This window comes from Oryzias melastigma, linkage group LG9, assembly GCF_002922805.2.
Source record: "Oryzias melastigma strain HK-1 linkage group LG9, ASM292280v2, whole genome shotgun sequence".
NCBI classification, from domain to species: Eukaryota; Metazoa; Chordata; class Actinopteri; order Beloniformes; family Adrianichthyidae; genus Oryzias; species Oryzias melastigma.
Window position 1 is genome coordinate 24,893,944 of NC_050520.1, and position 10,880 is coordinate 24,904,823.

Genomic DNA, 10,880 nt, shown 5'->3' on the forward strand with positions numbered 1-10,880 from the left:
AATATTATTCTTAGTTTATGTCCATTAATTTGAAACTTTTGTTGTCTTTTTGTGCATTAAAAAAATTGCATTAAAGATTGTTTAGAAATGTTGCTTCTTTCACTGAAGTCATATATGAAAAAGTTGGAATTATGTCAAGAAACAGTATAATTTCCAGAGATTAGATCAAATTGATCCATCCATCCATCTTCTTGACCGCTACTTCCCTTTCGGGGTTGCGGGGTGCCGGAGCCTAACCCGGCTGCTGATGGGCGAAGGCGGGGTACACCATGGACAGGTCGCCAGTCTGTCACAGGGCCTCAATCACACACACATCCACTCACACATTCACACCTAGGGGCAATATAGAGTCACCAATTAACCTATGAAGCATGTTTTTGGACGGTGGGAGGAAGCCGGAGTCCCCGGTGAAAACCCACGCATGCACGGGGAGAACATGCAAACTCCACACAGAAAGGTCCCAGCCGGGATTCGAACCGGGGCCTTCTCGCTGTGAGGCGAGAGCGCTAACCACTTGCGCCACCGTGCAGCCCTCAAATTGATCCTTGTTTAGAAAATGTAATATAAAGTCAAACATAAGAATAAACAGTGAATAATGAAGTAACTATGTAGGGGATTATATAAGTTTACGTCTTACCACTTCTTTTCAAGCAATCAATCATACTCTCCTTGACTATAATGGAAAAATTCCTACATTTAGTAAAGAAAAAATACTATATTAATTACTTTATTTAACAAATACACACTTATGTGACTTAAGTGGGTCTTTGTTTTTATTTGTTTGTTTTTTTAATCAATGCATCTCATTATTTCTGTTATAAGTTTGAAAAATCTGTGTAATTTTTTTGTCTTGTATTGTCCACAATGCATGCTTGAAATAAACCAAACCAAACTAAATCAATCAATCAATGAATCTAAAAACACTATTGTGAGTATTGTATTGCCTTTTTAAGCCAAACCCTACATTTCTTTTTGTTTTTTAATGTATTAGCTTATAAGTTTATAGCAGATAATTCCACCGTTGTGCATTTTAAATGACTAGTTCTGTGAAGAGTTTTTCACAACCCAAGTAATTGATATAAAATTTAATTTGAAATTTTATTTTAAAAGTTCACAGATCAACCATTTATGTTGGCTCCTTGTTCTACACAGATGCTGTCAGAGGCCCAACATCAGGCAGGATTCTGTGCTTTCTACGATGAGTGTGGTCGCAACCCATCCTTAGATGAAACCCTCATTCCTCCTATCGTCCCATGTCTCAACTACAGCCCGGCCCGACACCTCACAGGAGAACACTACCGAAGGTTCAAGGAGGTTTGTCGTTTATTATTGTCTCATAAAAATAAAAAGAGAAGTGAAATTGAATATAAAACTAACACTATGCAAAGTTGGTTCAGTTCATGGTAAAAGCTGCTCTTGCTGCAGGTGTGTCCCATGTTGGATCAAGGAGAGGGAAACACGTACGGCTGCTGCTCCATTGGACAGCTCGCATCTTTGGAGACGAGCCTTTCCCTGTCCAAAGGTGTGCTGAACCGCTGTCCTTCCTGTGCGGAGAACTTTGCCCACATGCACTGCATGGCCACCTGCAGCCCTAACCAGACGCTGGCAGTCAAAGTCACTAAAGTCATGAATGTCACCTACCTGGGCAAGCCAAGGGACGTGGTTGTGGCCTACAACGCATACATCAACAATGAATTCGCAGACACAGCCTTCCAGTCTTGCAAAAATGTCCGTCTACCAGCTACAGGAGGCTTTGCCATCTCCACCATGTGTGGTCGTTATGGGGCTACCCTGTGCACGCCTCAGCGCTGGTACGACTTTCAGGGGGACTCCAGTAATGGTTTGGCCCCTTTGGACATCGACTTCTTTCTGATAAAGGGTCATGACACCACGGGGCTGCCTGAAGGTGTGATTCCTTACAACGGGCGCGCTTTAGGGTGCAACGAGTACACCCCGTCAGGATCAGAGCCCTGCTCCTGCCAGGACTGCGAAATGTCCTGTCCCAGTGTGTCTCCTCCTGCAACCCCTCCACCACCCTTCAGATTGCTCGGGATGGATGGATTCCTTGTGATTTCTATCATTTTATCTTGTGTTCTGATCTGTGCCTTCTTGCTGTATGTCATTGTTTCTTTCTGGATGAGCTCTAAAAAAAGAAAAGACCAGAGCGGCGAGAAAAGAAAGAATAAATCCAAAGTCAAAGAAGAAAAAGACATCCTTAAGAGAACAATTCATCCTTCAGAGGTGACATGTGCTGATAAGACTAGCTTGGTGGCTCAAGATTTCCTGAGTTCAGTATTTCAACGTTGGGGAACCTTGATGGCGTCCTATCCCCTCACGGTAAAAATAAAAACTCAAGCTATAAATCACGGTACACAAAGGATCTATTCTTCTCACTTGTGAATATTTTGTCTTTATTGAAGGTGCTCCTCTTGTCAGCAATAGTTGTTGCTGTCTTCTCTGTTGGCCTCAAGTCCATTGAGCTCACAACAGATCCAGTGGAGCTATGGTCTGCGCCAAATAGCCAGGCCCGCCAGGAGAAGGAGTTTCATGACAAGAACTTTGGCCCGTTCTTTAGGACAAACCAGCTGATCTTAACGGCTCCAGACAGAAAAGGCGACATTTACGACTCTTTGCTTTTTGGAAAACAAAATTTCAGTGGGATTATTTCCAAAGATCTCATCATCCAGGTGCTGGAACTCCAGCAAAAAATACAGGTGAGTAGGATCACATGGTGAGCTCCAACAATGACTAAAAACGTGCAAATATTTATTGATGTTTTTTTGTTTAGAAAATTGAATTCTGGTCTGAGGATCTCAATCGCACAGCGTCTCTGAAGGACGTGTGCTACGCTCCACTGAATCCGTCCAATCCTTCCCTGACCGACTGCGCAGTCAACAGCCTGCCACAGTACTTCCAGAACAGCCTGGAAAACATCAACGCTAAAGCAATTATGACTGAGCTGGGGGTGACCAAAGAGGTGGACTGGAGAGACCACCTTATCTACTGCCTGAAGTAGGTTCAGAAAGCAGTGACTCGTCTCCAGCTGTTCTCCTTCAGTCACATAACTTGCCTTCTTTCTATACCTTCCCAAGCTCCCCGCTGTCCTTCAAAGACATCACTGCTTTAGGAATGAGCTGCATGGCCGACTATGGAGCGCCGGTCTTTACATTTTTAGCTGTTGGAGGTTATAGTGGTGAGTGACTTCTCAATGAAGTCGTCTTTTACTAATTTACAAAATCCATTTTCTCACACGTGAAGATGTGTTTTTTTCTCTTCCAAGATGATGACTACACCAACGCCAAGGCGCTCATCCTAACTTTCTCCCTGAACAACTTTCCTCGCGAGAACCCCAAGTTTAATGTGGCACTGCAGTGGGAGAAGGAGTTTCTTAAAATTGTCCAGGATTACGAGAAAGACCCAGCAACAAACTTCACGTTTGCTTACATGGCGGAGGTACTGGATCCCAGGAAGCATCATTTTTACAGTTCCTTGCTTGCAGCAATGAATTCTTCTTATTTGAAACTGATCAGCTTGTCATCCACATTGCAAGACTTTGAGAAATTCTCTTTGCCTTATCACACTTTCTGATCTCTTTGGTTTAATTCTTTCAATTTATACTCATCTCTAACTTTTTTGTTGTCAGAGGTCTCTGGAGGATGAAATCAACCGAACAACAGCAGAGGACATTCCCATCTTCATGATCAGCTACCTTGTAATCTTTGTGTACATCGCTGTGGCTCTGGGGGAGTACTCTTCATGCAAACGCTTACTGGTGAGGAATGCTTAACATTGAACATCATCCGTACCTCTAGGTGTCTTTTATCTGCACACAAGTTAATTTATCAGTTATTTTTAAACAATTTTCCCCTGAAATTACATTTGAAAAACTGTTTTTTTTGGTGAAGTTTCAGTATATTACCTCTAAATTCTTGCTAACAAGAAGATCGGTGCTAAAGAATTAGATGTGCTTTCATGGAGTGCAACATTTCCAACAGAAGTTTTTATTAAATTTCTGCAGATAAAATAATAGCAATAGATTTGTTTGGATTGAAAAACTGCCAGACTTCCTTTATTTTAATTACTCTACAAATAGAATTTTACAGCACATGCTCTCGGTATTGTCATTAAATCTAAAACGATGAAAAATGGCCTTATCGTTTCCTTGTTTATCTTCTCTTTACGATCTGCGATAAGCAGAAGCCACCGCAGCATCAGCTCCTCTCGATGGCAGAGTTTGTACTTTAAACTTTTTAGCCATAAATTTACACAACGTGGAAGGCACAATGGAGAGCAGTGAAGATTTTTGAGGGTCTTCTCTTTGTCCTGCAGGTGGACTCCAAGTTTTTGGTGGGTCTGGGTGGAATCCTGGTGGTCGGCTGTTCGGTCCTGGCTTCCATGGGTTTCTACTCGTGGATTGGCCTCCCGTCTTCGCTGGTCATCTTGCAGGTCGTTCCCTTCCTTGTGCTCGCTGTTGGAGCTGACAACATCTTCATCTTTGTTCTGGAGTACCAGGTACCTGTGTCCAACTCAACTATACCAGTGACTCTAAAATAGTCGCTTTTAGTGACCTTCTCCTTTTGGCCTCCAGAGAGATGTAAGGAGAGATGGAGAGACTCGGGAGCAGCACATTGGTCGAGTGCTTGGACATGTAGCTCCCAGCATGCTCCTCTGCAGCCTTTCAGAGTCTGTTTGCTTCTTTTTAGGTACAACTTTTGATCAATATTCATAAAGGGGTTTGTGGTTTGAAAGGCATGTCTGATTATCTGTGTTTTGTGTCACCAGGGGCCCTTTCCACCATGCCAGCAGTGAGGTCCTTCGCTCTGTATGCTGCTTTGGCTGTGCTCATGGACTTCGCCCTGCAGATGACAGCTTTTGTTGCACTCTTGTCCCTTGATGCTCGGCGCCAAGACAAGAACCGCTGTGAGCTCTTCTGTTGTGTTTCTGTGTCAGAAAAGCATTCCGACAAGCCAAACGAGGGCTTTCTGCTGCCCTTCATGAGGAAATACTACGCCCCGGCTCTGTTGCATCGTTACACCAGGATCATTGTGGTAAACTTTCTGCTGAAAAACCTCAGTTGTATTCTTTGTGTATCACCTGGACTTTGAGTGGAATAACTCCGGTTTTTGTCAGATGGTGGTGTTCATCTTAATGTTCTGCGCGTCCATATTCCTCATGCTGCACGTGAAAGTGGGTCTGGATCAGGAGCTCGCTATGCCAACAGTGAGTATAAGACCCTTGGCTTCTGGTTCATCAAATTAAAGAAATTTGCAAATATAAATATATTTCTTTTTTTAATTTTAGGACTCGTACATGCTGCGCTATTTCAGCTACCTGCACACGTACTTTGAAGTTGGCGTTCCAGTTTACTTTGTGACAAAGAGGGGATATGACTTCACCAGCGAGGAGGGCATGAATGCTGTGTGTTCCAGTGTGGGCTGTGATCAGTTCTCTCTCACACAGAAGATCCAGTATGCTACAAACTACCCTGACTTGTAAGTGACTGTGTTAACTCTGCAAGTCTGATTAAAAGATGGTAAAGGGAACCTTTATCAAACATTGCTTTTCTATGCCAAAAAATAGTTTTTCTTCACTTTATTTCCAATACAGATGTGGAAAAATGAAATAAAATAAAATATTAATTAAGGACTATTCCTTTAGTTGAAGTCATCTGTACTAGAGGTTGAGCTTGATCCAGACAGACGCACCCAAACACCATCCTAGGCTGGCGTCTATCACTTTATCAATACTTTTCCTGAACAGGTCCTTGAACCTGCTGATAGTCGCAACCTCTAACATACAGACGGCTCAGACTGGTTAATGATAAACCCAAGAGCTTGAATAATTCTCAAAAACAACAGTCCTGCCTGGAAAAATGAATAAATATCTAAAAAGTTCTAATAATTTTGCCTCATTTTCTACATGTACTTGTAAATAAAGCAACCAAAAATACCTCTACTACTGAAGTGATGTTGATGAGAGAATATAGGAAAATTTAGCCCAGGATAAACATTATATTATATTATTACATAACATGTCGCTTGAATACATAATCCAGTTTCCTACGACTCATAGTGAATTACAGTGGAGAAAGGTTGTTGACCAGAAAACTAATTCGTTACCAGTAATATAATTTGCTTACTCATAAATCCTGTGTTGATAAAACTGACACAGATTAAACTAATCTGATTGTATTTGTTTTTGAAAAATATCTGTCACTGAAATGTCCTTTTTATATACTTTTTAGCTATCTCACTATAAAGTACTTATGCTGCATACTGACATAGTGAATCGTGGAGAAAATACTCTAACTAATTAGCTAATGGGGTACTTTTTCTAAAGTACTCTGACATTTAAACCATATACTGGTTTATTTCCCAGATACACTCACCAGCCACTTTATTTGGTACACCTTACTAGTACTTGGTTGGCCCCCTTTTTGCCTTCAGAACTACCTTAATGCTTAGTGGTATAGATTCTATAAGGTACTGGAGACATTCCTTAGAGAGCAAGATTTGTCTGCTGCACATCCATGATGCCAATCTCTCGTTCAGTTCTCCTCTGACCTCTGGCATCAACAAGGCATTTCCACAGAACAGCATCTCACTGGATATTTTCTCTTTTTCTGACCATTCTCTGTAAATCCTAGAGATGACTGTGAGTGAAAATCCCAGCAGTTTCTGAAATACTCAGACCAGCCATGCTGGCACAAACAGCCATTACATGTTTTTTCCCTATTCTGATGCTCAGTTTGACTGCAGCAGATCATCTTGACCATGTCTACATGCTTAAATCCATTGAGTTGCTGCAATGTGATTGGCTGATTAAAGTTGCATTAACGAGCAGTTGCACAGATGTACCCAACAAGGGGACCAGTGACTGAACAACATTATACCAAGATTATTGACTCAGTTTAGATTCAGTTTCAATAAATTATTAACATTTAGGCCAAGTTTGGCTAAACTCTCCATTTAAAGCCTCCATGAATCATTTCTCGTGATGGAAACTGTTATCTTGCTAATTTCTGATGTGCTCTTTAGATCCTACATTGCCATTCCTGCTAATTCTTGGGTGGATGATTTTATTGACTGGTTGAACCCTGGATCCAGATGTTGTCGACTCTACACCACTGGTCCAAACCAAGGACAGTTCTGTCCAGCAAACATAAGTGAGAATGTTGGTTCAGTAAAGCACATTCTCGGCAGAAAAACTATGAAAACTCTAAGTGAAAACCTCCTTTTTGTCACATGCATCATTAGGTTCTTTATTATGTTGGGACAAATGTATGGACGGTTCTGCAACCAGTGCCATCAGGCCCACTGTAGAAGAGTTCCATCGCTTCCTCCCTGACTTCCTGGGTAACAGACCTGACCTGCAGTGCTCCAAAGGGTGTGTATGATAGCCTCACTCATGCAGACACGCCATACAACCAATGACTTCATGGCGGATATTGTCCTTCAATAGGGGTCTCGGAGCTTACGACACATCTGTAGTGGTGGGTGATAATGGGGAAATTATAGGTGAGTGATTTCCAGATCTTCACAACAGCTGCAGATGGGATGAATAAGAAGTCTGTGAATGAACTCTGTATTCCTGGTCACTCCAGCCTCTCGGTTCATGGCTTACCACTCAACCCTGACCAACTCTCAGGAGTACACGGCTGCCCTGCAGAAGGGCAGAGAGCTGGCCAGCAGCATCACAGAGGCCATGAGGAAAGTACCAGGGACCTCTCCAGACTTTGAAGTGTTCACTTACACGTATGTATCCTGATCTTTCCTCAAAGGATTCCAACAATCCCTTCAAACACTAATTGGGTCTCTTCATTTTTTTTTTTTTTGTAGGCTGACTAATGTGTTTTATGAGCAGTATTTGACCATTGTGCCAGAGGGACTCTTCAACATCTCCATGTGTCTGCTGCCAACCTTCGTGGTGTGCTGCCTTCTGCTGGGCTTAGATCTGCGGTCCGGCCTGCTCAACCTGATCACCATAATCATGATAGTTGTGGACACAGTCGGGGTCATGACTTTGTGGAGCATCGATTACAATGCAGTGTCCCTGATCAATCTGGTGACGGTGAGAAAAGAGCCTTGTCTTTCCATTCCATCCACTGACTGTATATAAAGAGGTGGACAGAGCGAGTGAAACGTCCCCCACAGAAAATGACTTACTTCTGGTGCAGCTTTTCTACTTCAGAATCTACTGGAATGGCATTGATCATGTTAACAATTAAAAAATTAAAATCAAAGAACACAAACACTGGAGCTCTGGTGTTAAAGGGTTAAAAAAATAATAATAGAGGATTTAGTCTGACTAGAAAGTTTTGAATATTAGCCAACATTAGAGCTGGGCGGATTGATCCAAAATATCGATCTTAAGTTGGTATTGGAATCAGATCCATACCAACAGATATCAATACTTCTGCTCTTGTTTGAAACTTTTCTGTTTCTGCTAAAAGGACCCTGCTTTTAATCTACTATTTTCCAGTTCATTGAAAATATTATCCTAATTCTGTTTTTATGTTTATGATTTAAAAAGGTAAACTTAAAAAAAACATTTAATGAGATTTTCAGGTTCATGTCACATCTATAACATTTATGAAAAATGTTGGTATGGATATCTGCAATGTTGACCAGTATCGGATCGGTATCGGTTTGATGAAAGTGTTTTTGAGATCTGAAGGCAGCCATTTTGAAAAGAGCAGGAAAAGCCTTTCTACTGCCTCTAGTGGTAGGATGATGCACTACAGGGCAGAAAACGTGGACCGTTATTTATAGAATTGTGTTTTATGGAAAGTTTGGATCATGCTACTGAGATATGGGTCTCAGAAATGTGTGTATTAAATGTGATTTATATAGAATAAGGAAACTATCAGCTAAGACCAAAAACTATGGATTACATTTGTGAATTTTGCTTAATGTCATCCGATTTGTTTGTAGGCAGTGGGAATTTCAGTGGAGTTTGTGTCCCACATGACCAGATCCTTTGCCCTCAGCATTAAACCCACACGTGTGGAAAGAGCTGCAGAGGCTACAGCCAACATGGGCAGTGCAGTAAGTACAAGTTCATTCAGAACTCAATCCTACATGAAAGGTTTTAAAGCTACAAAGAGCTTTCTGTAACACTGCAAATGACAGTTTTTTTTTTCTTTTGTTAATTCAAAGGTGTTTGCTGGTGTTGCAATGACCAACCTGCCAGGGATCCTCGTTTTGGCTTTTGCCAAGGCCCAACTCATCCAGATTTTCTTCTTCCGTTTAAACCTGGTCATCACACTTCTTGGGTTGGCCCATGGACTAATATTCCTCCCTGTGCTCCTCACTTATTTTGGTATGGTCCTGTTTTCCCTTTCTGCTCTACTTTTTTCTTCACTGCATAAAGCATCAACTTTTTAAATGATGGTTCTTGATTTTTTTTTAGGTCCTGGTCTGAATAAAGCCCTGCTGCTGCAAACCCAGAAGACCATCCAGAGTCAGGACACCAAGAGGAGAGTCAAAGAAGCATACGACAACATAAGCTATGTGGAGAATGATGAAACGAACCCAGAAACATGTTCAAACGCCACAAGTTCTTCAGGGGACGCCAAAAAGCCTCAAGAACCTACAGAAAGAAGGGAGAAGATTGACCATTTCTGAGCTGCACAAACTGTTATTAGGTTAAAGAAGTACCTCAATCGATAATGGACTCATGGAACCAATAACAGTAATATTGTTCTTTATTTAGCTGAAGTATTGCAACAGTAACAATGCAATGGCTGTCAGAATGATGCTGGACACTGTCATTTTGTTTTCTGTTTTTGTACTGGATTTAATTGTTTTGTATTTGCACACACATTTCATATTAGCACTTTTAAGAGATTCAAAGGGACACACACTCCATTGCTTTCCCCTAAGCTGAAAAATGCTGCAGAAAAAATGCAATCAGAGAATGTATAAAGATATGTTTACTTTAAAAACACTCGCCTTTATTAAAATGGTCGTCATGGTGGTTTATCATGACAAGTGATTAGACGTTACAAATACACACAAATGCAGTTTTCCTTGTTTACCTAAATGTATTTCTTTTCAACGAGGGACTGGTGCGCCCGGCTTTCTTGGCCTTCGATGCAAAAATAAATAAATTAAAACCTCCACGTGTCCCCATGTTTTCTTCTCATTACAAGCTGTCCAGATGGAGGTGGTTTTTTATTAAGAAATGCTCCAAAGTGGAATTTTCATAAAATACTTTGCAATTTGTTAAAAAAATAGACATGGAGAAAATTCTTCTGGAAAATTTAGTTAATTACATACATTTTAGTTTTGAATTTTTTCTCTTGGACTCAGTTCACATTTTAATATGTTGATCAGGACAAAACCTAATAGGAGGGAAACAGGTATTAAAGGTTAGTAAGGGATCTGAGACATGTACTATTCTTTCATTTTTTGTTATTTTTTAATTCACATATGTTAAATTGTAAAATGTGTGCACTTTACTGCCTCTGTTAAGGTCCAAAGTGTTGACAGTGTTTATGCAAACAGGACTTCTAACTTTTTGTCCTCAACTTTCCCTCCATATTCTGACAGTGACCCCATCTGGCCTTCAGCTCAACAGTATCAAAGAAGCATAAAAATAGCAAACTCCTTAAACTCAAGTGAGCTGAAGCAACAAAACAAATTAATTAGAGAAGGAGAGAAGTTTAAGAGCTGGTTTGAAAAAATATAACCATAAATCATGAGATAATTTATTTCCACACAATCCAAACTTGCAAACTGAAAGTATTTTGACATTTCGGCTCTCAGACTTCATCTGGCCTCTCAGAAGCAATTATAAAGAGGAGTGTCATGCACAAGTGATGGAATCCTGTTTTAAAATAGGAATATTTACAAAGCTGATAGTTTGGAAAATCTCTT

The 10,880-nt window shown here is 40.8% G+C and overlaps 1 protein-coding gene across 1 annotated transcript in view; it reads left to right on the forward strand.

The window, feature by feature from the left end:
- npc1l1 (NPC1-like 1) overlaps positions 1 to 10,123 on the forward strand; it is a 12,173-nt gene extending 2,050 nt beyond the window's left edge. The window contains exons 2-21 of the mRNA XM_024276158.2: positions 1,153 to 1,314; positions 1,426 to 2,337; positions 2,421 to 2,714; positions 2,789 to 3,012; positions 3,093 to 3,193; positions 3,281 to 3,453; positions 3,644 to 3,772; positions 4,330 to 4,512; positions 4,589 to 4,703; positions 4,783 to 5,048; positions 5,131 to 5,220; positions 5,302 to 5,492; positions 7,038 to 7,165; positions 7,257 to 7,386; positions 7,462 to 7,517; positions 7,604 to 7,754; positions 7,839 to 8,070; positions 8,934 to 9,047; positions 9,159 to 9,321; positions 9,412 to 10,123. Of these exons, the coding sequence (XP_024131926.1) occupies positions 1,153 to 1,314; positions 1,426 to 2,337; positions 2,421 to 2,714; positions 2,789 to 3,012; positions 3,093 to 3,193; positions 3,281 to 3,453; positions 3,644 to 3,772; positions 4,330 to 4,512; positions 4,589 to 4,703; positions 4,783 to 5,048; positions 5,131 to 5,220; positions 5,302 to 5,492; positions 7,038 to 7,165; positions 7,257 to 7,386; positions 7,462 to 7,517; positions 7,604 to 7,754; positions 7,839 to 8,070; positions 8,934 to 9,047; positions 9,159 to 9,321; positions 9,412 to 9,626 (4,029 nt within the window). The 3' untranslated portion in view covers positions 9,627 to 10,123. The remainder of the gene's footprint in view (positions 1 to 1,152; positions 1,315 to 1,425; positions 2,338 to 2,420; positions 2,715 to 2,788; positions 3,013 to 3,092; positions 3,194 to 3,280; positions 3,454 to 3,643; positions 3,773 to 4,329; positions 4,513 to 4,588; positions 4,704 to 4,782; positions 5,049 to 5,130; positions 5,221 to 5,301; positions 5,493 to 7,037; positions 7,166 to 7,256; positions 7,387 to 7,461; positions 7,518 to 7,603; positions 7,755 to 7,838; positions 8,071 to 8,933; positions 9,048 to 9,158; positions 9,322 to 9,411) is intronic.
- Positions 10,124 to 10,880: the final 757 nt, after the last annotated feature.